This window comes from Cyclopterus lumpus, chromosome 14 (genome assembly GCF_009769545.1).
Source record: "Cyclopterus lumpus isolate fCycLum1 chromosome 14, fCycLum1.pri, whole genome shotgun sequence".
Lineage (NCBI taxonomy): Eukaryota > Metazoa > Chordata > Actinopteri > Perciformes > Cyclopteridae > Cyclopterus > Cyclopterus lumpus.
In genome coordinates this window covers 23775972-23803236 of record NC_046979.1, presented here as the reverse complement: position 1 = coordinate 23803236, position 27265 = coordinate 23775972, and the positions used below count along the sequence as shown (strand labels likewise).

Below are 27265 nucleotides of genomic sequence, written 5' to 3'. Positions count from 1 at the left end.
CCTAAGTTTGGGTTTGGGTTTAATATTAATAATACAAAATAGTAAAAGTTAATAAAAATTCCTGCGAAAGCTGTATTGCATATATATTCTATAGAACGCATTTTATGACGGACAACATGGGAGAGAGAAAAAAGCTCACAGCTGTAATGTCCTATTGTGTGTCAGAGGTGCAAAGGGGACGCGGCGGAGAGGAGCCTGGCTGGAGGCTTTGGAGCACTCTGTCCTGGGTCACCTCTCATTCGTGATGATGACGGATGTGCCGATGTAATGCGGGATCTCTCTGTGGCTCTCGGGCGACGAGCCGGAGCTGGGGCTCTGGCTGTTGCAGCTGTAAGAGGCCGTCTCTCTGCCGTGGTAGCCGTGGCCGTCTGTCATGTGGCTCAGTGTGGGCAAAGCGGGGGCCTTAATGGAACCGTGTTTGCTCAGGACCGTGTGAAAGTTCAAAGACACGTATGGGGCTTGGGCTGGAAGTCCAACCCCGACCCCCATACCGATCAACATTCTCCTGTCGTCCTCAGCCGACCTGAGCTGCAGCTCTGCAGCAGCTCCGTGCTGCTGGAGGCCGTCGGCAGGCTGTGGATATGCTGCGGCCGGGGGGAAGTAGGGAGCCTCCATCATACACAGTCGCCTCCTCTGCTCCAGCGACATCTGCACGGGGAGAGGCTGGCCCTGCTCAGCTCTACCCAGGACCAGGTCGACGAGGGCCCGGTTGCCTCGAGGTCCCTCGGCGCCTCTCGTGTTATGTCGGACCTCCTGACCTAAACGCTTACCGTCCTTGGTGGCGTGAGGACGGGGGTGTGGACAAACCTCAGGCAGCTCGCCGTGGACAAGCGTGTAATATTCGTAGGGTTCTTCCTTCAGCCGGCTGGTAGAATGTGGGTTTGTGCCGCTGGAACAATCATGGTAGATCTCATCGGGGTGCCTGCGGTCCGCTGGCGGCACTTGGTCTGATGAAGAAAACAAATCACAAGCTGAAATTACACCAGAAGGTCTCCTGAGAGAGAGGAGGGGCAGCATTCGGAACATGAAACGTTGTTGTGTACAGAATGTCCAATTACCCTTTAATGTGGCTTAATTCAGGTAACTCAACTGTGTTACTTAAAGAGTGTACCTGTGTATTTATTTGGTGCTGGGGGGCTGCCGATGTTCCAACCGACTGACCCTCTGCTGTGCAGGGAGCCGAGGATCTGCTGAGCCAGCTGGGGGGACGGACCTGAGCTAGGAAGCTGGCTCTGAGCTTCCAGATGCCGGTGATTGTAAGGGTAGTGCAGGGTCAGATTGTATGTGGGGCCGCAGGACACCTGGTCTGCTTCAGAGCTCAAGCTGGAGCTCCTTTCCCTGCAGGAGGTCAGTGGGTACGGGGATCTCTCCTTCCACAACCCCCTCTGTGGGGAGCAGCTTGGACGGTCTGGCTGGAAGAGGCTAGCAGCCTGCTGCTATCCAGAAACCAACACAATGACAAAACCAGAAATACAATTTACAGCAGTACTATCTAAAGTTCTAAATTACATGCTTAGGTTTACATTATTTTCTTCAAGATGGGGATGCAAAACATTTTCCATCATAACTGTGTGTAAACAATCACCTTTTGTTTACTCAGTAAGCCAAGAGGAAGGCCTGCCTCAGGATAGTGAGCTGCTCTAAGTTTGCTCCTCATCTTGACTGCTTTGGTTCTAAGTTGTTTGCGGTGGTCCTGAACTGAAGAAAGACTGAGACTCGGCTTCGTGGCTCGACTCTGGTCTTCAGAAAGCTGAAGCTCCTTTCGCTCAACGTCACTGTGTGCAAATAGGCAGACACTGTGTATCTTTGTACTGGTTTAACTGGAGGTTTTACATGGAGAATAAACGTGGGCAAGGCACCCTTACTCACGTGAGGACGTAGTTCACACTCACAATACAGTGAGGTCTGGAGGAGCGGCTGTTGTGGACGATGGTGGCGTAGCTCTGGACCCACACCCAGCCTCCATGCTTTGATAACATGCGGTAGTACTTAGTGGTGACCTGCCCCTTCACCAGTACTACAGGAACCACATAGATCAGGATCAAAGAGAAGAATGGTCAAATCAGCCCTTTAGACATATACAGGAAGGGCCTCTTTTTATAACCAGCATTGTGCATCAGTCATTCAAAAGAAACATTTCTCGATGGACTGTAACTGAAAACCTGCAATAACAGTTTTTTTGCCACTTGGGGGCAGAAGTAATATGCTGCAAACAAAACACTGGACAGCAAACAGTTATTCTCAATATTCTCTCTCTTGTTTAACTCTGATTTGGTCTCTACCAACTGCTGGAGGAAATATCTGGCTCTTCAGCTGCTAAACACACCGATATGTTCACCAGCTAGTCTCTAAATGATTCTGCTGTTTGGTGCTCAGCAGGGAATATAAATAGTGGGTTTTTACAACTTGTTTTCTGAAAACAGTTGCCTGTCGAAAACGACATGAGAGCAATGAGTAGGACAGCTAAACAACAAGTCATATTTCTTTTTTTGCATTCATTGCAATGCAGCGAAAATTAACTGTATTTTAAGAATAAAATATGATAGTTGTGGTATATAGCCCATAATTATGCCCCTTTTATGGAACCAGCTTCCACTTTCAGTCCGGGAGGCAGACACAGTCACCTCATTTAAGAGTAGACTTAAGACTTTCCTCTTTAATAGTGCTTATAGTTAGGGCTGAATCAGGTTTGCCCTGGTCCAGCCCCTTGATATGCTGCTATAGGCTTATAGGCTGCTGGGGGATGTTTTAGGATACACTGAGCACCTATCTCCTCTTCTCTCTCTCCTTATGGATGAATTTACATCTCTCCATTGCACCTTATTAACTCTGCTTCCTCCCTGGAGTCGTTGTGACTTCACGTCTCATAGGGTCCATTGGACCTGGAGGTGTCTGATGCTGGTGAACCGGCCTCCCGCGTTGGCCCTGCTGATGCGCCCCCCCCCCCCCCCCCCCCCCCCCCCCTCTCTCTCTACCTCCTTCTGTTTCATGGATTGGAGTTCCATTCATACATTGTCATATTCATGTAATGTGTTTATGTAACTTTGTAAATTCTGTTCATTCTGTACACATGACATCTATTGCTTCTGTCCATCCGGGGAGAGGGATCCTCCTCTGTTGCTCTCCTGAAGGTTTCTTCCCTGTGAAAGGTTATTTTTGGGGAGTTCTTCCTGATCCGATGTGAGGTCAAAGGTCAGGGATGTCGTATGTGTACAGATTGTAAAGCCCTCTGAGGCAAATTCGTAATTTGTGATATTGGGCTATACAAAATAAACTGAATTGAAACTAAACTGAATAATGACAGCAGCATCTGCACCTATTTCCTCGATTGTCCTAAGGTCTTCCCAAATGTTTGCAATATTCTGTTAAGGCACCTTGCAACTTTACTTTGTCTGTCTCGACTTCCCCAGCTCCTTGTATGTATGCTGCCTGCTCTGTTTTACCTGCATTATGATAACTCTTTATATCAAGCCACTCGCTCCAGCCCTGTAGTAACCCCATTTCCTTCATTAGTCTTGCAGTATACCAGGCCATTTCCACAAGTGTTGTCAATGCAGGGAGCATCCATGTGGATCGGTCTTGGACTGGCCCATCCCCTTCCCTCACAATGAGCTAGAGCATTTCCTGCTCTTTGCCAACTTTTAGTGGTGATCTATCAGGAAGTACAGTGCTGTGGTGGCTCCTCTCATAGCCCTCATCAATTTTTCACTCTTCTTTCCGCCGACTGTCCAAAATAGGGTCACTCTTCTTGGCTGGCCATACTGGTCGGTGTCACACCTACACGCTGTCTCTCCTACGGCAATGTTTCTGGTTGGCCTCAGAGGAGTAAGACAGCAGGGAGCTTGGTGCTGCTGGTCTGATCAGTAATCAGGAAGCTGTCTTCCTTCCTTGAGGTTCCTGAACGCATCGCTCTCTCTCTTCCGGTAAGCGTATTGCATCACTTCCGGTTGCCAGCTTAGCAGCTCGCGATGTTTTCTTCTCCCCCTCCCGCTCCCTCTTGCTCAGAGTGTCTCATGTATAGCTATTCCTCTGCCTCTCTTAATGATAACGGTACATGCAACAAGTGTAGTTCATTTGCTAGGTTGGAGGCAGTTCTAAGTGGGTTAGATGCACGGCTCCGCACCATCGAAGCTCAGACAGTTACGCTAGTTAGCTCGCCACCCCCCATAGCCGGTGCGGGGCCTTTAGCTTTAGCCTCTGTTAGCTGTCCCCCGGCAGCCCCCGAGCAGCCGGATGGCTGGGTGACTGTTCGAAGGGGTTTTAAGTCTAAACAGAAGCCCACTGAGCACCGCCAACCTCTTCACGTTTCGAACCAGTTTTCCCCACTCAGCGACGCACCCGCTGAGAAACCCACTCTGGTTATAGGTAGCTCCATAGTCAGAAACGTGAAGATAGGGAAGCCAGGGACCAAAGTCATATGCATCCCGGGGGCCAGAGCGGGCGACATTTAATCTTGTTTAAAACTGCTGGCTAAAGATGAGCGTAGTTACAGTAAGATTATTATACACGCCGGCGGTAATGACTCCCGACTGCGGCGGTCGGAGGTCACTAAAATTATTGTGGAATCGGTGTGTACTTATGCCAAGACAATGTCGGACACCGTAGTTTTCTCTGGCCCTCTCCCCAATCTGATCAATGATGACATGTATAGCCGCATGTCGTCATTCAACCGCTGGTTGTCCAGGTGGTGCCCAGCAAACAATGTGGGCTACATAGATAACTGGAGGACTTTCTGGGGAAAGCCTGATCTGATGAGTCGAGACGGCATTCATCCCACTTGGGATGGAGCGCGTCTCATTTCTGCGAACATGGCGAAGTTGATTAGCGGACTTAATCCATGACCCAGAGTTCAGATCAGGAAGCAGAAGCAGAGTTGTAGTCTTCCACCCTTCTCTGCACTTCTATTCGAGCAGTTACCCACCCTTAACCTTAACTATATAGAGACTGTGTCTGTCCCACGGCCACTTAAATTAATTAAATCAAAAGTAACCAGAAGAGGAGTCATACAAAATAACCTCATAAAGGTTAACATCACTACTGCCACAGTACAACAAAACAGGATAATTAAATGTGGACTCCTAAATATTAGATCTCTGTCATCTAAAGCTGTATTAGTAAATGATTTAATATCAGACAATCACATTGATTTATTGTGTCTTACTGAAACCTGGCTGAGGCATGAAGAATATGTCAACCTAAATGAATCAACTCCTCCAAGTCATATTAATACTCACATTCCTCGAGGCACCGGCCGAGGAGGTGGAGTAGCAGCCATCTTTGACTCAAGCCTATTAATGAATCCTAAACCTAAACTAAATTACAACTCATTTGAAAGCCTTGTTCTTAGTCTTTCACATCCAACCTGTAAAACATTACAGCCAATTCTATTTGTTATACTGTACCGGCCACCAGGTCCATATTCAGAATTTATATCTGAATTTTCAGAGTGTTTATCAAGTTTAGTCCTTAAAACTGATAAGGTTATTATTGTAGGAGATTTTAATATTCATGTGGATATTGATAATGATTGCCTTAGTACTGCATTTATCTCATTGTTGGACTCGATTGGCTTCTGTCAGAGAGTACAGAAACCCACTCACTGCTTTGGCCACACCCTCCACCTTGTTCTTACATATGGCATTGACATTTGGAGGTCTTCCCACAGAACCCTCTTCTGTCAGACCATTACCTCATAACTTTTGAGTTTATACTCCCGGAGTGTACACCGTTAGTCAAAAGTTTCTACACCAGATGTCTAACTGACAGTGCTGTAGCTAAATTTAAAGAAGAGATTCCTTCTGCATTTGATTCAATACCACGTCTCAATGTGACGGAGGACTCCTGTGCTAACTTTAGTCCGTCCCAGATTGATCATATTGTCGATAGTGCTACAGGCTCACTGAGAATGACACTAGACTTGATAGCCCCACTGAAGAAAAAGACAGTGAGGCAAAGGAGGTTTGCTCCCTGGTAGAACCCTCAGACCCGCGACCTAAAGCAAACTTCACGAAAGCTCGAAAGTATATGGCGTTCCACCAATCTGGAAGAATCACGCTTAGTTTGGCGAGATAGTCTTAAAACATATAAAAAGGCTCTCCGTAATGCCAGAGCAGCCTATTACTCATCAGTAATAGAGAAAAATAAGAACAACCCCAGGGTTCTCTTTAGCACTGTAGCCAGGCTGACAGAGAGTCACAGCTCTGTGGAGCCGTGTATTCCTATAGACCTCAGTAGTAATGACTTCATGAACTTCTTCAATGAAAAGATTTTAACTATTAGAGGCAAGATTGATGCTCTCTTGCCCTTAACTACTGCCGATCTGTCATCAAGAGGAGTGGCCTTGGAAACGGCTGTATGCCCTGGTGTATATTTGGATAGCTTTTCTCCCATTAACCTAGACCAATTGTCCTCAATGGTTTCTACTTCTAAACCGTCTACCTGTCTCTTAGACCCCATCCCAACGAGGCTGCTTAAAGACGTGTTGCCTTTAATTGGCACCTCTCTGCTGGATATTGTTAATGTGTCTTTGCTAACAGGCCATGTACCACATTCCTTCAAAGTAGCTGTAATTAAACCTCTCCTGAAAAAGCCCACTCTTAATCCAGAGGTGTTGGCTAACTACAGACCAATCTCTAACCTTCCCTTCCTCTCTAAGATCCTTGAGAAAGTAGTCGCAAATCAGTTGTGTGACTTTCTACATCAGAATAGTTTATTTGAGGAGTTTCAGTCAGGATTTAGAAAACACCACAGCACAGAGACAGCACTGGTGAAAATTACAAATGACTTCATATTTGCATCAGATAAAGGACTCATCTCCGTACTGGTATTATTAGACCTTAGTGCTGCGTTCGACACCATTGATCATGACATCCTATTACAGAGACTGGATCAGTCGATTGGCATTTCAGGTACCGCACTAAGTTGGTTTAAATCCTATTTATCAGATCGATCTCAATTTGTATTTGTAAACGATGAAGCCTCAATGACCACCAACGTTAATCACGGAGTTCCACAAGGTTCTGTGCTTGGACCAATTTTATTTACCTTATATATGCTTCCTATGGGCAATATTATCAGGAAACACTGCATAAACTTTCATTGCTATGCAGACGATACTCAATTATATCTATCGATCAAACCAGAGGAGACCAACCAGCTCGCTAAAATTCAAGAATGTCTTAAAGACATAAAAACATGGATGACCTGCAACTTCCTGATGTTAAACTCAGACAAAACTGAAGTTATTTTACTGGGCCCTGAACACCTCAGAGATCAATTATCTGGTGATGTGGTTTCTGTAGATGGCATTTCCCTGGCATCCAACACCACTGTAAAAAATCTAGGCGTTATCTTTGACCGAGACTTGTCCTTTAACTCCCACGTTAAGCAAATCTCAAGGATTTCATTTTTTCATCTACGTAACATTTCAAAAATCAGGCACATCTTGTCTCAAAAAGATGCAGAAAAGCTGGTTCACGCGTTTGTTACTTCCAGACTAGATTACTGCAACTCCTTATTATCAGGCTGCTCTAATAAGTCTCTTAAATCCCTCCAGTTGATCCAGAATGCTGCAGCTTGTGTACTCACAAAAACTAAGAAAAGAGATCACATTACTCCTGTATTAGCTGCGCTGCACTGGCTCCCTGTAAAACCAAGAATCACATTTAAAATTCTTCTCCTCACCTACAAAGCCTTGATTGGTGATGCACCATCATATCTTAAGGAGCTTGTAGTACCATATTGCCCCACTAGAGAGCTGCGCTCACTAAATGCGGGGCTATTCGTGGTTCCTAGAGTCCTAAAAAGTAGGATGGGAGCCAGAGCCTTCAGTTATCAAGCTCCTCTTTTATGGAACCAGCTTCCATTTTCAGTCCGGGAGGCAGACACAGTCACCTCATTCAAGAATAGACTTAAGACTTTCCTGTTTGATAGTGCTTATAGTTAGGGCTGAATCAGGTTTACCCTGGTCCAGCCCCTTGATATGCTGCCATAGGCTTATAGGCTGCTGGGGGATGTTTTAGGAAACACTGAGCACCTATCTCATCTTCTCTCTCTCCTTATGGATGAATTTACATCTCTCCATTGCACCTTATTAACTCTGCTTCCTCCCCGGAGTCGTTGTGACTTCACGTCTCATAGGGTCCATTGGACCTGGAGGTGTCTGATGCCTGGTGAGCCGGCCTCCCGCGTTGGCCCTGCTGATGCCCCGCCCCCTCCTCTCTACCTCCTTCTGTTTCATGGACTGGAGTTCCATTCATACATTGTCATATTCATGTAATGTGTTTATGTAACTCTGTTCATCTGGTCACATGACATCTATTCATCTGTCCATCCGGGGAGAGGGATCCTCCTCTGTTGCTCTCCTGAAGGTTTCTTCCCTTTTTTCCCTGTCAAAGGTTATTTTTGGGGAGTCTTTCCTGATCCAATGTGAGGTCCTGGGACAGGGATGTCGTATGTGTACAGATTGTAAAGCCCTCTGAGGCAAATTTGTAATTTGTGATATTGGGCTATACAAAATAAACTGAATTGAATTGAATTAATCAGCACAAAGGTTTCTGCCGGTTCACTGCAACTGCTTCCTGTTTCCATCTCCGTTTAGTCTGTAACACTCCCTTCATCATGGTAACACTAACACCTTCAACGTTGTTGACCGTTTTTCAAGTCTGCTCCCTTCATTCCCTTCCCCAAATTCCCTTCTGCCAAAGAGACAGATGACATTATGTAACACTATGAATTTTGCATCTATAGTGTCCCCAGGGATAGTCTCTGACCGCACTTCACATCACATTTTCTTCCTGGGCCAGACAAGTGCTTTGGGTATGCACATAACACTAGTCCCAGCTACGCCACTGGACTTTACCCATTCCAGTGCTTGTTGGGTTAACCTAGCTGCAGTCCCCCTCTGCCTTCCTCGCTCCATGAGGTTCCACCTGACCTTCCGTCTCCCGACTCAAGCCAGACAAGGAGAGCTGGCGACCATTCCTTCGGCTGTCTGCTCTGTTTACTCTGCTACTAACTCTTCTGGATTTCAGATCCAGCCATTCCCCACTGCCCTTCAGTAACCTCTTGTCCTGCCATACCCATCACCTTGCCATATCTATTCACCTGTTATAGATCCCAGCCTTAATCTGCCTACCTTATCCATGGATTGATGATTCTCTCCCTAACCCTTTCTAGATAAGTTGGTTTTGAGCTTTGCCTGTGTTTTGGATTCAACTAAACATTGTATCTTGGCCTGTGAGTCATGTTAGGGGGCTCAAGCTGGCAGTTTCTCTGAGTCACTACATTGTTCATTCATCATTGTTGATTTGTCACTTCAATTCTATATACTCTACCACCCAAGTCTTACAAAGGATTTGGAGGACTCACATAAATGGTGAGCATAGCGTAGATGGAAAACGTCACAGGCGTGGACGTGGTGGTAGAGAGTCTTCTCTATCAGGTCCTGAGGCTCATAGCCTGTCAGCTCTGCCACCCTAGCTCCAGCACACATGAGAGAGGGCACAAGCTCACAGTCAGGGGGTTGATTTGCTTAAGTGCATCCCAATGTTCAGTTAACAATACAGCAGTCTACACAACTAATGTATATTATGTACATATTTCAATATTGTTATCTTGTGCATTTGTTGTAATGTTTTGGTCCCCATCAACATATCATGATATCATTGCTTTCTTTTTTCTATCCGCGTGCTCAGTAAAGTGTCCGTCCTACCTTGTGTCCAGGAAAATGAGTTTTAAGTCCAGGCTGGCTCGGAACATGAACATGTTGCTGTGGAGTTTGATCTCAGTGATACCACTGGGGGGCAGGGAGTGGCCAACTGCCACCAGACCCACAGTCTGATAACTGGATTCATACAGCGCCATGTCCATCATGTACTGACGCACTTTCAGGTAACCGCTGCAGTGGATGACCTGCGAAGCCACAGCAGGACACGAATGCATTACACATTTACACATTTAAAGGAATTCAGAGTGACAGAACAAGTTAAAAAGGGTTTGCAGTGCTCCCGCTGGCTGTTAGTTCCTCTGTTGCTAAGCTGAAATATCACCAACTGGGAGTGTAACTCATCCCAAACAGCCTTAACCTTTAGTATGTATGCACTGTTGGACGCGTATGAAAAAGAAACAGTACTTTGGATGTAGCTCCAGTTCTACGCGTGCACGTGTAGTCCTCTAACTGTTTACCCAGCTGACTCTCAGGTTTGTTTGTTGTGGTCATGAGCAGTCGAGCAGCTACTCCTTCAGAGGGAATGCATTGATCTGTCTCTGTGCAGAGGCAATGCTGCAGTAGGCAAAAACAATAAGCAACATTGTAACCTCTATTTTCTGAATTTCTGCAGTAAAATAGGGCTATGATATTAATAGTGGTTTTTTTTAAGTGTTAGAAAACAATATCTTTCAAATGGCAGAGGAACATTTGTGCATCTAGACAGCCGTCACTTTACCCTTGTTGTGTTGTAAATGGTAAAGGTACTGTACCTTTAACACTACATGACATCATTCACACACTGATGGGAGGAGCTAAGGTTCCACCTGTCCATCAGGAGTAACTAGCATTCACACACATTCATACACCGTAGAACAGCTATGGGAGACATTTGGGGTTAAGTGTCTTGCTCAAGGACACATGGACATGGGCCAGCGGAGGCGGGGATCGAACCGCCGATCCTCTAATTGATAGATGACCCTGCTCTCCACTGAGACGCAGTCGCCAGAGGAAACTAGTGAAGATCCAATTCCTTTTGACAATATACATTATGAGTTTAAATACAGCCAGTACTTTGTTATTTATATACTACCATTACCCATAGTGATTTTAATTCAATTTAACAGCATAAACAACACAATGGGTCAGATATTTGCACATCCTTCATGCATCCACCTCTCCGCTAGTTTGTTATGAACAGGCTGTTTCAAACAAGCCAACAGTACTCAGGAGTGCTCCCTCACATGCTGCACAGTGCATCACATATGAGGCCTCTATTCATTCAAGGAATTGGACAAATATCTGACAGCAGCTTTAGTCTTTTTGAGGGGCAGCTGAATATTCCTGGATGTCCTAACTGATGGCCAATGACTTGTTTAAGTATTACTCCATGGAATGAAATCACTTCCAGCTCCCCAAGTTGCCATAAATGATATCATCGTGTGTGTGTGTGTGTGTGTGTGTGGGGGGGGGGGGGGGGGGGGGGGGGGGGGGGGGGGGGAGGGGGGGGGGGGGGGGGGGGGGAAAGGGGGGGTCAAAGTACATCCTGGCTGCACCTACCTTATATCCTCCACATGTAAGTCCTGCATTTCGTTTAGCCAGAACACACTTCATCCTCAAGAAGAACGAGCGCTCTATTTCATACTCTGTCACACAAACACACATTACAGAGACATTACATGCATGTTATATTGTGTTTTTTACTCCTAAAATGATCTAAAATTGAGTAAATTAGTGAATAAATTATAGATTTCTTTTGTTTTTACACACATTACATTTACATTACATGTCACTAGCTGACGCTTTTATCCAAAGCGACTTACAATAAGTGCATTAAACCATGAGTCCAAACTCAGAACAACAAGAATCAAGCAAGTACAATTTCTTCAATAACGTTAAACTACAAAGTGCTATCAGTAAGAGACATTTAAGTGCTACTAAAGTGTTAAACTACAAAGTGCTATCAGCAAGAGACATTTAAGTGCTGCTGAAGTGTTAAACTACAAAGTGCTATCAGTAAGAGACATTTAAGTGCTACTAAAGTGCTACTACGGCTCTACCTTCCCTATTCAAGGTGTAGTCACTAAGATGTGTTTTTAGTCTGTAGAGACTTCCTGTCCTGATGTCAATGGGGAGCTCGTTCCACCAATGAGGAGCCAGCACAGCAAACAGTCGTGACTTTGAGTGTTTAGCTCGAAGTGAAGGAGCTACAAGCCGATTGGCAGAAGCCGAGCGAAGTGAGCGAGGTGGGGTGTACGGTTAGTCCATGTCCTGGGTGTGAGGTTAGACCATGTTCTGGGTGTGAGTTTAGACCATGTCCTGGGTGTGAGGTTAGACCATGTCCTGGATGTGAGGTTAGACCATGTCCTGGGTGTGAGGTTAGACCATGTCCTGGATGTGAGGTTAGACCATGTCCTGGGTGTGAGGTTAGACCATGTCCTGGATGTGAGGTTAGAACATGTCCTAGGTGTAAGGTTAGACCATGTCCTGGGTGTGAGGTTAGAACATGTCCTAGGTGTAAGGTTAGACCATGTCCTGGGTGTGAGGTTAGACCATGTCCTGGATGTGAGGTTAGACCATGTCCTGGGTGTGAGGTTAGACCATGTCCTGGGTCTGAGGTTAGACCATGTTCTGGGTGTAAGGTTAGACCATGCCCTGGGTGTGAGGTTAGACCATGTCCTGGGTGTGAGGTTAGACCATGTCCTGGGTCTGAGGTTAGACCATGTCCTGGGTCTGAGGTTAGACCATGTCCTGGGTGTGAGGTTAGACCATGTCCTGGATGTGAGGTTAGACCATGTCCTGGGTGTGAGGTTAGACCATGTCCTAGGTGTAAGGTTAGACCATGTCCTGGGTGTGAGGTTAGACCATGTCCTGGGTGTGAGGTTAGACCATGTCCTAGGTGTGAGGTTAGACCATGTCCTGGCTCTGAGGTTAGACCATGTCCTGGGTCTGGGTTAGGGTTCTCTTCTCCAGCACCCGGCAAGCCGACCAGCATCATCTTACAGTCTGCAACCCACATTTTAATGATGCAGGCCTCTCACTCTATCTTCTAGTCCAGGAATATTGCTTGTAAAGTAAAATAATGGGTTATGCAAGCAATTATCATATTATAATGTGCATTACACTGAATTCATCAAGACAACAGGAACACATGTGTAGTGTCATAGCCTGCCTCTAATACAAGCCGGTTACACATCCTGGTTCTCTGTGCCGCTGAGATCCATCTACAGTCAGGGGGACATTCATGACATGTGTAGATTGAGGCTCCTCGGGTACCTGGGGAGAAGTGATGGTGTGGGGGCTGACAGAGACCCAGCACTGCGGTCATCTCATCGTGGTCTGATGGGTGGATGTACTCAAATATGCTGTTTCCTGTCAGCTCCACCTGAGGGACACACAGCACGCGCTCATGAATGTGCAGCGACGCCATGGCAACTAGCCAAGCAAGACAAAACACATCAACCACGTGTCACGTGACCTTATTCTGCTGGGGTCAAGGGGGAGGGTCTTACCTGGGACAGGCCGAGGTGCACTGAAGCTGTTTCAGAGATGTACATGATTTTACCATCGGAGGCAACGACGAACACGAAGCCATCCAGAGTCTGAGGGCGGTAACCAAGCACACAAATTAGTAATGTCAACTATTTTTACACTGATCCGTGCCAATACATTTACCCGTATGATGTATGAATGGATGGTGCCGAGTTTCCATTAGTGTGAACATTTTCTTATTATTTACCCGTGACTAACTTTTATTAAGCTTCTTTATTATTACTTTTCAATTAACAAAAACATTGGGCAGTGTAAGTGTCTTCATGAAAACGTTATTAAAAACAAACATAATTCCCAGTGTGAACTCTCTATTGTATTGTTCTTCTTTTAATGTTCTCGTATTGAATGCGTGCTCTTTCTTCTTTCTTGTTTTTGATGCATGGCAACATTAATCTACAATAACTTTTTCTTAGAAAATTGGTTTCAAATAACAAGTTAAAAAAGAGAAGAAATGATGAGCCTTCACTCTTTAAAAATATTGAATTGAAAAATACTGGCAGTTAACATTTTACAGATGCGTTGATCATTTGAATGTGTCTGATAGCTTTTATTATCCAAATGGAACTACGTTACCATGATGTGACTTAACTGGCTCTAAAAGCATCATTGATTTAATCCAGTGTTTGAACTGGAATAAGGAAACCAGTCGTTTGAGTAGCATGCTACTGAGGCACAACACGGAGCAAGAATATTTGAAAGGGGGCACATTATGAATTGGTAAAACAACAATTGATGAATGAATGTTGTTTAATGTGCACAGGTTAGGTCCAATGCATCCGGTCTTGATACAGATTATTATGGGCAGAGGAATTTAGAGGCCCAGAACTCAAGTATTCAACAGGCCTGTTGTTGACGCTTATAACCACAAGATGAGCACCTACATGTATTTTAAAAAGTGGCAGCACTGAGTATTAACTAACAGAACTCAACTGGACCATAAATCACGTCATATGAGTAAAGTTCAAGCCTTTGACTATCTATTGCATCTGTTGCTCGTGACATAGCGGTTATAAATGTCTCCTTCCTACAAGTAACAGGAACATTTATAATAATATGTAATAATTATAATAATAATAATATTAACCGAGAAACATGTTCCCCAAAAATGTTTGTAATGAGCTCAAAAACAGTTCTAAATAAAATGGGTTACATATGAGTGTTTAATATGTGTGTGGAAGCAAATACAGGAGAAGAGAGTGACAAAATTATATAATATGAATGAAATGAAATATAATAAAATAACACATTCTGAGCAGTAGAGCTGACAGAGGTATATGTAGCCTTTTTAAACATATAGAGGCCAAATTAATTAGCTTGGCCTACTAAGTTGTATCATGTATGAGTAAAACAGTAAAAGGAATATTTAAAGTGTGGCAGGCTGGTGGCGATCACAGTGGTTTGGAGTCACAGGTTTGGTTCAGAAAGCAAACATTATCCTCCACGGCTGTTACACTCGGAGCCAATCACATCCACACTGCCATCATCCCCTTTAAACGCAATCACTGTCAAGAGTTTTCCTTTTTACTGTCCAGAGCAGATGATGTCTCTTCTGTAGCACGTTGAAGAAGAGCGTGCATGGTTGCCGTGCGTCAAAGTGTGCAATGATCCATATAAATAAATATCACTACAAAGCCGCAAATAAAATGAAAGAAGAATTGTATGGCATTGATGTCATATTTGAAATTGCTGCTTATATTGGGAAGACAAGCAAAAAAACTGTAATTTCAAAGATATTTGGTGTTTTTCCCACAGTTGAAGTGTCCGTATTGTATTATTTACAGCATTTAATTGCAAATACAGTATATTTAATAAAGAAGCCCAAATATGTTGCAAATTTCAAATGTAATTGTGGTATGATAATTTGGTGTAAAATCAGATTTAGCAAGTAGGGTACTTCCTGATGACCCCCACTCTAACATAGCTTAGCATAGCATAGCGTAGCACAGCAACATTTGAAATAGCACTGCACACATTAACACACAGAGATATCATTTGCTATCAGTTTCAGGCTGCACATTGTTATTTCCTGTACTGACCTGTAAAAGGTGGGAGCCCAGTTCTCTGGCCATGCTGTCCAGAGGACTGAGCCTTGTGGTTCGACCCCATCCATCACCCAGACCTGCAGAGAGACAGATACTCCGATCACACCAAACATGCACGTATATACTGTATATAAATATATATATATATATATCAGAGAGGATGTACCAGGTTGGACATTTTAAATTGCAACTATTTACATTTTTTTAAATATATATTTTAATTCAAGACAAGATTGACAGATCTTATTATTATTACGAGAAATTGTATTATGGCTGTAGCGAGACACGTCTGTTTTAGCTGTTGGAGCGTTTCCTGAGACATTTGAGGAGAATCCGTCATCAAGCAAGCAGAGAGCGTGAGCTTTATGTCCCAAATATCAGAGCACATGATACATATTTCAATTGAACTCAACTATAATCAGCCTCTGGTCATTTTCTTTTTTTCTTTTTTTTCACTTAAGTTTTTTTATTATGTTCATTTAAATATATTAACATTAAACATAAATATCACAATTAGACTTGTCAGACAATAATAAAGTACAGAAAGACAAAACAGAAACACGACAACAACAAAGAAACCCATAAAAACAAAACAGCAGACAAACAAACCAAACAGAAACAAAACACCAAGAGAAAACAAAAAACAAAGCAACAACAACAACAACAAAATTACACTCACCCAGACACCCCTTTAATTATCTTTTACATGTACATTTGCGTACTCACATACTCTGCATTTATTCCTGCCTTTTCTTGATAACACAAATTCCGTCCACGAATACTTGACCACTCTAATTTGTTATAAAGGCCATTAGATTGTTCCATGCTTGGTCCGTTTGGCTTGAACTGTTCTTTACCCTGTCAATCATATTGTCAAATGCAGCTGTCTGTCATGAGTTTGAGCCAGTCTGTGAGCGAATGTGGGCTCTTCCAGTTTCACAGGATAAGCCTCGCTGCCACCATGAACCCTGTTAGTGATATTCTGATCTCTGCCTTGTTGAGGCCTGATGGCACTATCGATGCATCCCCTAATAAACACAGCTGTGGGGATTCTGGTAAAGGCCGTTTGAGCCACGCTTCTAACATTTCTAGTACTACCTTCCAAAAAGGCAACACATTGGAGCACTCCCACAACGCGTGTAGAAAAGTGCCCATTTCTATGTTACATTTCCAACATTTATTATCCTGCATCAAGCCCATTTTATACAGTTTCAGATGTGTAAAATAATATCTATATACAATTTTGTAGTGAGTAAACTTGCTTCTTGCATCCCTTGTAGCCCAGCCTACCTTTGATATTATTTATCGCCATACATCTTCCTTAATCTCAATGTTGAGATCTTTTTGCCATACTAGTCTCAGGCCTTCACACATTCCAGCTTGAATGTTTGACATTTTACGATAAAATATGGAGGCAGAGTGTAGGGTACAGGAAGCACTGAGGAACTCCTGAATCTCATTCTCTTCTTCCTCTTCTCTTTTCAATCCAAACCCGGACCCCATGCTACTCCTCAGCTTTGAATACTTCCAGAAATCCCCCTTCTCATGTAAATTAAATGTTTCTTTAAGGTCCTCGAATGATTTAAATGAGCCGTCTCTGTAGAGATCTTTGATAACAGGTATTCCTTTGCCAGCCATGTATCCCATAGAAATACTTTTTTCCCTAAACAGATGAGGATTATTCCACGTGGAGGAGTAGTTTTGTTTGTATTGAGAAATCCCCAGAATCTTATGTGCCCTAACCCATGCCCACCTAGAGTGTTGTAAAATTAGATTTCCTTGGTCTATTTTTGTTGTGTGTTTTTGTGATAACGAGTCCATAACCTGGAATGGAGCTGTTAATTCCTCTTCCATCTTTACCCATACGGGGTTGGAGCCTTTGGTCATTGTCATAAACAACACATGGTCCCTCAGTGAGCCGTTTGCATGCGGTTCCTCTTATAAGTCTTCAGGGATGTGACATGAAACATAACACATGATGGTTACCTTATTCAGGTTTCTCTGTGCGTGAACTATCATTTCTCTACTGATCTGCAGGTATTATCGGGAGTGGCATATCTATGTCCTGACCACGCTTTACGATCAATTGTAGTTCTTAATGCTATTTATGTGTACACTTATCCTACAATAGGCCTGCATTAAAGTCAATAAAGCAATGTGTATGTGACAACTAAATAGCAGATTTTGTTCGGTGTCCCCAGGATATTGGATTATTTGTTGAAGCCAGGGATGTCTCCAATAACGGCACGAATAAAAAAAACATTTAATTTTGGAATTATCATAATTTTAGAAATGTGGCTCATGTCATTACATCGATACAAATCTTCTCTTCAACGGATTAACTCCACGACTTGAATTGGGGACACACATGCAAGTACAGGCTCAGTATCCCGGTTATGATCCGATGATCACACGCAGAGCAAATGGAACATAAGTAAGGTAATCTAGTTATGTCTCTGATTCCTATACGCAGCGCTGTGAGCAAATAAACATGCAAAACCGATTCAATAAACCATACGACAGCGAGGCGAGGACAGCAGTGCGCCTGCAGACTCTTCTAAGCAGCAACATCTAAGGCAGATACTAATTCAGACCAATGCTGTTAAAATTCAACCAGCATTGTGACTCTATGGGTCACGCTCACTTTAAACTCGTCTTGCCCGTCACCTCACATGAACCCTTATCGCTATCTGTCACTTTACAGGCTCTGCTGTCCTCCATCTGGCCTGGTTCTCTGTTCTAGTGGCCTCTCCAGAGGCTGAAGGCCGACGTCTGCTCTGTGAGGTCATATCTTAACATTTACAGAATGAATTGGCACCAAATGTTGGACGGACAATCGGGGTACCCAGGGGATGAATCCTTTTTGACTTCAGCTGAGTTTCCACTGCAGATAGTTCCCCCTCAGTGTAGGCGGTATTCTCAGCTGATGGCCATAGTGATGGCGTGTGAAAGTAATTTCAATAGCATCGAAACACAGTGTACAGCTGTTCAAAAATCCAGATTGAGTACATTCAAAGTTGTAAGCATGTTAGCACATGGCCATTGGCCTTCAGTTCAAAGTGCTGCTGTGCTTGTGTAAGGCCTGACAGAGCTGCTAGCATGGCCGTAGTCTCGTTAAAGTACTACAAAAATGTATTTCCTTTCACCTCCATTGTATTGGGTTTGGGGCAGATACTGTATCTGTAAACCCGGATGCAAGAAACCCAAACTATTGGTACTCCTCTTCAACCCACACCAATACTCTTACATAGGGTGGGCTAACTGACAGATCTCTGAGCCCATTGGCTATTGGTCTGACAACGGACACGTCTTTGGTCGAGCAGCAGATATCAGGGCCAAGACTTCTTTTTTAATGTCCAAGAATGACCAGAGTGTAGTTGAGGGACTACTTGTACGACCGGATTGATTTGCAAATAGCCAGTTCACAAACTAATTTTAAACCAATAAAAAGCCAAGTCTTCATCAGGCGATAGCCGGTGGGTTCCCAGATTGCATTTGGGCCGATGGTTCTCTGGTCTCTCTCTACACGGACCTGCATGCAGCCAAAGCCCGCTCATACGTGATAAATACTACTGAAAACGTGTTATATTTCTGTTAGTTTAGCAAAGTCTTTATTTAAAGCAGCAAACTTCATATATTTACTGTGTATGGCCGTGATCATTTTCCTTACTCCTACTTCTAGACTTGGAGAAGAGCACCAGCGTGTCTTGCTTATGGACACAAATTCCACTTTCCACTCTGAGCTTCAGGGGTAAAAATCCTTCACGTTCTAGTTCCAACTGGTCGAAGGAGGCTCGGTCACTTTCTGATGACGCTCCACTATGGTGGCAGTCAACGCTGTGAATTCAATCAAGAACACTTGCTTTGGGTTTCCGGAACAAATCTGTTTACTTAGATTTAGAAAAAACATCAAGTTTAGACTTAAAATAGCAAAGTAAAAGGTAAACAACATAATATAAGTACGGAAAACACATGACTAACATCACTAAACTAACTTTGGGACATAATCGCCCGTCTCCGACACTGGCCTGCTGGTAGGGAGTCCAGTGTTTGTTTGACCCATCCACCTCCCTCCCTCCCATCCTGGGTTACACACTCACTACTCTCACTTCGATCACTCTCTTAACAATGTGGCCTTGTGCGTCGGTATCAGACGTGACAAAGCGCCCGTATTTGCAGAGAACTGACTGTAAAAATAACATTCTGCATTAAGTTATGTGTGTGAACAGCTCGAGACAAGGAGCACATTGGAGGAAGCAGAGGGTTCTGTCATCACCTCATCAGGAAGGATATGAAATGTTAAGTGCCTGACACTTCGAATTGAATCTCTCTCTCTTTTTCTTTTCCGTAATCCAGGCCGGCATTCAGAGACCCCAGTGTCTGTGCTGCTGCTCACTAAATCAAATGGCCAGCTGTCCTCCAGCGGGAGGGTGAACCACGAGGCGTATCACCATGCACCCTGCTCCTTCTTTTAAGAATGTGTCCTTTTGAGATCTACAAGGTGCCACGCTCCACGTCTCTCTGGTAAACATTTAGCTTTCTTCAGGTGAGTGCCCTCTCACACTGATGACCCGAAGAAACACGTCACCTAATACACTGATGGCAGTGAAAGTGCTCCAAAATAAATGTGTGGTGGAGTATATTGCTCAACTGCTAACATGTATAATGGAATATTATCTGATTATTCTAGACATGAACTTCTTTAGAGTTGTCTGTGTTCCTGCCACGCAGGTCATGTTGGAGAATCAATTCTGCTTTTCACATCATTTGTAATTCCATACCTGTGCTGCTGCAGTTTTGGCACTGACGGGTTATGGGGAAATACTGAATGCTGAATATCTAAGTTGAAAAGAAAAAGGACATGAAACCTCAACATGCACCTATTTTCCATTTCAAAAATAGTTGGAGAAACGGGCGTCACAAGTGACAATTCTATAGAAGTAAAAGTACACTGAAAAGTATAAATATACATATTTTTTTAATGCTAAATATATTTTATATGCAAAATGTTTCAAATGGAACTACTCAACTAAAGCATGAGTGCCTCTAAATTGTAATACAAACTTGTGTTTGAGTTAATACTTTGCTTTTTATCTCTGAGAATTAAATTATTCCAGCTATGATGATGTCCAGAATTATGACACATTTATTTATTTTCCTTTAGTCATAAATTACCTTCTTAATTAAAGAATACTCTACAGAGACTATGTTTTTTCTGAATTATAAGCTCTTTAGATCATTGCTGTGTATTGAAAAAAAAGTGTTAAACTTCTACACACAAATCAATAATTGAGTGTAAATCTAAATATCAGAAGCTTAATATAAACCTACGAATGGGAGCTAAACCGTTCCATATCTTTTGTGACCTTGCTGGTTCCTGAGGTTCTTCTTCACAATAATAATAATAAATAACAACGTGGCCAAAATAAACAAAAAAGCCTAAATCTTAATACCAACATAGAATAAAATGAAATGCGTAATTATATGCAAAAAAAGGTATGCAGAAGCGCACACGTTCAAAAAGCGCACACGTTCAAATTGTCGCGTATTAATACTTATGTGTTATTAGGCCCGTTTGTTTTTAATTTGTGACAAATAGTGACGTAAAGGTAAGATCACAAGCGTTGCGGTTCAAAAGTATCCACTTTAATAAAAGCTACATTTTACGGGTTATTATCACGCACTTTTCCACTTCAGAATGCAATTATGGAGTAATATGTGCAGTTGGAGATCACCGAGAAAAGCTTTATCGGGATTACGGGGCCACACAGATGGATCGGGAGGATTCTGGATGTGTTTAAACGCACCGTCGGTTTCAAGAGCGTTAGACGTTCAACTGAGCGCGCGCTGCAGCGGGCCTGCTGCGGCTGAGGCGTTCACTGCGTCTCGGACACAGAGGTCTCCGGGTGGCCGCACAGAGGGCCGTGTGTTCCCGTGTGTTCCCTCTGACTTTATGAGTGATGACAGAGAGGAAGGGCTCTGTTTGCAGCCCTCCGACCCACCCGGCCCGCTGCACGCGGCCTTAATGAAATAAGTCGCTTGATGAACGAGTGAGGCGGTTAAACGAGACGTCGGGAACACCACCCTAACACTCCGATGACCCCCTAATGATCCAGACTGGTTCAACACCCCGGAGACGATGAGTGATTCTTCTTTTCCTGTTACTGCGAGGAGAACTGCATCTGATAGTCACGGAACCGGTAGGCCCGATAATAAATAATACCGATCAAAAAATCCAACTATTAATATTATTATCATGATATTATATATTATAGTAAAATAAATAAATAACATTTAAATATTTAAAGGGCTATAGCAAGCTCTCTGATAAAAGTGACCAGGCTTTTTTTAAAGTTTTATTTTAAATTAATTAATATGTTGGAGTTTTTTTTAAAGCTGTAACAATTAATTACATACAAAAATACAGGCACCCATTATGGTTTACAACCTTTGACTTTTTACATTTACAAGAGCGACATTTAGGTTAACTGGTTGGGAAAATACGTTAGACTGGTTCATTTGAAATATTTCGTCAAATTCAGTTGTTACCGTTATAAATAAATGGTCGTCTCACTTTTAATATGAAATATAAAGTATTAGTAAATAAATAAAGCAATTAGGATTCCACAGAGGACGTCTTATTAAACGGCCAAAATGAGTGTATGGATCTATTTCTTCCCATATTTAGATTTTTCTTTCTCATACAGACAATTTAAGAGAAATAACTCCTCTTAATTAGTTGGATGTTTATAGACTCAGAGCTCCCGCACGTGTGTTCTTCTACCAAATTCCTTATTCCTCTTCTTAACTCCCCCCCCCCAGCTATATTTTACTTTACATTTAGTCATAAATGTGCAATATATTATGGAATAAAACATGTGCAATTCAAACAGCAATAAACTAAAAAGCTATTTTTATATGAAATATGTCTCTATTTGAATATGCCACTATAATACATGCTGGTTCGATATGATACTCATCAGCTATCCGGCGGCTCCTACCGTCGGGGAAGACGGCCCTCATCTTGAGGTAGCTGCTGGTCAGTCGGATGATGGAGGCCTTGTCCAGCTGCGAGGTGATGGCCGCCGGCAGAGGCAGCAGCTTGGCCAGCTCGTAAAACTCCCCGTTCTCCTTCTCCCGCCGCGTCTTCGCCGCGTTCTTGCACTTTTCCTTCATCTCCTCTGGAAGTTGCACCTCAATGCTCGTTGCATAAGAGTAAGTCTTTCCCCATAGAGCCGCGGTGTCACTGAGAGGCGTCCCCGATGTCCAGATGCCTGCTCGGGTCAGCTTTAAAAGACGAAGAGCGGACCGCGTTTCGTTTATCCCACCGGCCGCTCAACGCACCCCGCCGATGGGAGAGGAGTTGCGCGTGTCGGAACCATCCCGGTGAGCTTCGATCCGACTCCCCCGAGCTGAACGCCACGTCCCGTGTTCACGGTGAGCTGTCAGTGCTCCGCGTGTTTATTCACCCCCCAGAGGTCCAGGCACCAGAGGAGCCCCCACCCCACCCCACCCCACCCTGCGGACATCGCGCATATCTCGTGCGCCGAAGAAGGGAAGAACAAATGGAACACTTACTGAAGTTATTAGAGGAGCTGTAAGCTGATGTAAGAACAGAGCAACAGAAGACTGAACGGGTCTGGAACCCCCTCAGACCAGACCACCCCTGAGTCTGTCTGTCTTCTGTCTGTGTGTCAATTACTCTCTCTCTCTCTCTCTCTCTCTCTCTCTCTCTCTCTCTCTCTCTCTCTCTCTCTCTCTCTCTCTCTCTCTCTCTCTCTCTGTGTGTGTGTGTGTGTGTGTAAGAACGACAAACTCGGCTCCACACTTTACACAATGGCTTTAGGCCACTTTAGGCTAATACAAAATGTTTTGAACAGAATTATATGTGTGTCATCTGCATGGCTCCCATAACCTGTGTTCACTAATTCAGCATTCAGTCATTGTGCAGCACAGGGATGCACAACGACATTCAGCCCTTTTTCAACACAACAAACACGTGACAAACACAGCAAAACAAAAACAGTGGTACATTTCTGTAGTACATAAACACAGAATTTAAATTGGCATCATAAGGAATGTAAACTGCACTAACAAAAACAATTCTCTGGGCAGATAATATAGCCGACATCTCCACATGAGGAACATTAGGAGAACATTGTCCATGAACTCTGTGTTTGAGCATCAAACATCATGAGGTAAACTCAAAGTCCAGCTCCTCTTATCCCACCAGAGTCCTGCTGGTCGCCCCTCAAGAGCAGCTTGACCCGGGACGAGCGATGGAGCCAGGTCTCTGAGCATCAGAGAGCCAGGAGCATGCTGGGTAGTGGAGTAGCCTTTGGTCTTGGCCGGGTTAGCTTAGCTGTGTCCATATATTAAAGATATGTCATTGCTTTTGTCGCGACAGCAGAACAAAGGTCCTTGGCTGGACTCTTATTAGGAATGCTGCGATTACGTAGTCATGGTCTTAAACCCGGAGCCACCATCCACAGGGATGGGCAGTGGAACTCGCTTGGGGCGGGGAACTGTATGGCACGCTGACCCAACTGGTTCTAGTGAAGTGGCCTTTCACTTCTCGGCCAATACAAACACCATCTTAGAGCACAAGGTGATTCGGAAGTTTACCTGCCACAATGCTTCAGTTCAAAGGTCAATGATCGTACTGTCAGATCTGCAGCTGTGTCGTGGACATTCAGGTGAGGAGAGGAGAAATTCAGGAGGCTGGGGAGGTTCTTACGACCCGCCAGGCCTGGTCCACACCACACTGCTCATCCTACCTTGGATAGCTCATGCAGGGTACTTGGAAGGAGACTCAGGAGGAGTGCTGCCGTTTCCTTTCTGGCCAAGGACCAACTCTTCATCCTTGCAAGGTTCTTTGAAGGGTCATGGGAGCTCGGTCCGGATATAACCACGATTGAGATCTTTGTTAATATTCAGGAACACAAGCACATTTTCATCGGGTGTTGTTCTCCACCATGGTTGTCCCGAAACACCAATTCTGTTCCTGATCTTCAGGGACTGGATCTCAAGATGCAGCCAGAGGGAGGAGATTGTCCGGTTTTGGGGATCTCAGAATGGCTAATCTGTTCTTTGCAGATGATGTGGTGTCGTGGGCTTCATCAGACTGTAGCCACTTGAGACCCATCATGCACCGGGGTTTTTCACAGCACCTCCAAGTCTGAGGCCTCGGTTCTCTGTCAGAACGTTGGATTGCTCCCTCCAGGTTGGGAATGAATCACGGCCCCAAGTGAAGGAGTTCAAGTATCAAAGGTCAGTTTTCTGAAAACTGCAGTACACTCTGGGAATTTGTTTTGGCGTAAAAAAACTCCAACCAAACTCTAGAGATCGCTCAAACAGATTGAGTATGAAGAACTCACTTTTCAACAAGATATCACAGCAAAAAATGTGAACCATATGAAAAGTTGTATTTATTTATCTTATGAGAGCACAGATTTTTGACCAATTATCATTTTGTCTTGAAAAATGAAACTATTCAACAATGTAACCGTACACTGGAATATAGCACATTGAATACTTGAGTGACAATAAAACGTGTTACTTCATCACTGTTCTGAAATCAGTCGCTGTCTGTCTTCACAGGACATTTGACCAGCACTTTAAAGTTGTGTTAATCGTGCAGTTTCGGCTGTGTGAGCTGGATATTAACCGGAGGAAAGAATGTTCCTCGCGCTCCTGAAGGCAGCTTTCATAAGAGTGTAATCAGCCCATTTATTTGCATTGGCTGTAATGGTGCAGCTATCACTTTCTGCCTGGTTGTCAGCGCTGATGGATGAACATTGCTCCGGCTGCTGGAGGAAAATCTCACTGCAGACTTTTCAATGTGAGGGCTCTCAACAAGTGGAGATAGAACGGTTGTTTTTGTTATTGTTGTTGTTGTTTTGGATGCCAGTACTGTACATTCCTGCAATAAGCTCCTCTAAAAAAATTTCCCTGTGAAAGGTTATTTTTGGGGAGTTTTTCCTGATCCGATGTGAGACCCTGGGACAGGGATTTCGTATGTGTACAGATTGTAAATCCCTCTAAGGAGAGTTTGTAATTTGTGATATTGGGTTATACAAAATAAACTGAATTGAAAAATGTAATTAAATAGCATGTAATTCAACGGTACCACACACACTACAGCCTCCAAAACAACCACACTGTTGAATCTACGCTGGCAATCTAAACATTATCAATGTCAGACCGGTTTAATTAATGAAGACCTGGGCCCTATTTCTCGTATGTGGCTAACGTGTTTAGCGGGATAATTTCGCGGATGAGATTACACAAGCGAGGCTTTTCGGTTCCTCAAAGCAAGTTTTGGAAAAATAACCATAGCAACACATCAAAGCAGGCTCATTCAGTCTATCTGGATAATCTGGCCACGCCCCCTGAAGAAAGTGGCAGCTCACTTCCTCATTGATGAAGGAGCGATATTAGTTATATTAACGTTTTATAGGGAGAGAGTTCTTACGACGTGATGACGACTTCCTGTACGAGCGCTATCCATTCTGCCCACAAGGAATCAATTATTACAGACCTTCTGGAGCCGTACATTGAACACCACACATTGACTGTCTCACAGACTGTGTAAATGCAATAAAAGTTCTATATGGTCATCACCACATACAGCAACATACAACATATACACTTATATATTATCTATTGTTCTGAAAGAGTTGAGATAGTTATGTTAGATCTCATTGGATGATGCATGCCATTACGCCGACTGCCAGCAGGCACATTTAAAGAATGAGGCACTTGAAATGAGCCGATACATTTTCCCAACACTGATGCTGCGTTGAGTGCAGATTCATGGAAGTCAAAGCACAGACGAATGGATGTGATTTGTGAATAAAGACGATTTTCATCCACTTATCTAGACGTATAATCGGTGAAAGTCACCGAGCTGTGTGAGCCTACAGGTGATGTTGTGTATAAATATATATATATGATATTAATATTATGAACCCAAACACGAGGGCATTAGATGTTCCGACAATTGTGGTAATTCCACAACAAGTATAAAGCAGAAATAGTGGTTATTTCTTCCATGGTGGATGGCGGAAGTTATAAATGTTTCCATGGGGATAAGACACGACCCCTCTCCAGCGCGAGTGAAGTGAATTAATTGACTAGATTTTGCCATGATTATGGTCTGGAATTCCTCATATACATTATTGATCATCTCCTGCTCGTAAGCAGAGTAAAACGAGGCTCTTTGAGTTTATTTGCCTTTGTGTTGTTAGAAAATCATGTTTCAACTATCCTGATTACTGAAGTCTGGTTCAACTATCCTGATTACTGAAGTCTGGAACAACTATCCTGAGTACTGAGGTCTGGTTCAACTATCCTGAGTACTGAAGTCTGGTTCAACTATCCTGATTACTGAAGTCTGGTTCAACTATCCTGAGTACTGAAGTCTGGTTCAACTATCCTGACTACTGAAGTCTGGTTCAACTATCCTGAGTACTGAAGTCTGGTTCAACTATCCTGACTACTGAAGTCTGGTTCAACTATCCTGTCTACTGAAGTCTGGTTCAACTATCCTGTGAACTGACATCTGGTTCAACTATCATGTGAACTGACGTCTGGTTCAACTATCCAGAGTACTGTAGTCTGGTTCAACTATCCTAAGTACTGAAGTCTGGTTCAACTATCCTGATTACTGAAATCTGGTTCAACTATCCTGATTACTGAAATCTGGTTCAACTATCCTGAGTACTGAAGTCTGGTTCAACTATCCTGAGTACTGTAAGATTCATGTTCAAAGCTCCGGGTCCCGTGGCCGCAGGAAATTCAGGATTCGAGTTAAAGTTTAACAATATTTAATGGCAAAGATAATACTCATGTAGCGTTCACGATCGTGGGGCCAGAAAGGAGGAACTCTCCACAGACGGAGTGTAGCTCCCAAGGAGCCACAGACCGGGGCTGTCTCGAGTCTCCAGACCAGTAGAACCATGTC

At 43.7% G+C, this 27265-nt stretch overlaps 1 protein-coding gene across 1 annotated transcript; it reads right to left on the bottom strand.

Annotated features, from left to right (window-relative positions):
* Window positions 1–228: 228 nt before the first annotated feature.
* sim2 (SIM bHLH transcription factor 2) lies at window positions 229–22476 on the bottom strand. Its single transcript, XM_034550646.1, has 11 exons — window positions 22302–22476; window positions 15295–15377; window positions 13219–13308; window positions 12983–13091; window positions 11267–11352; window positions 9713–9912; window positions 9370–9476; window positions 1870–2017; window positions 1622–1775; window positions 1112–1436; window positions 229–947 (listed from the first exon to the last, which is right to left on the bottom strand). Exons 1-11 carry the CDS (start codon window positions 22474–22476, stop codon window positions 229–231), a joined length of 2196 nt encoding a protein of 731 aa, XP_034406537.1.
* Window positions 22477–27265: the final 4789 nt, after the last annotated feature.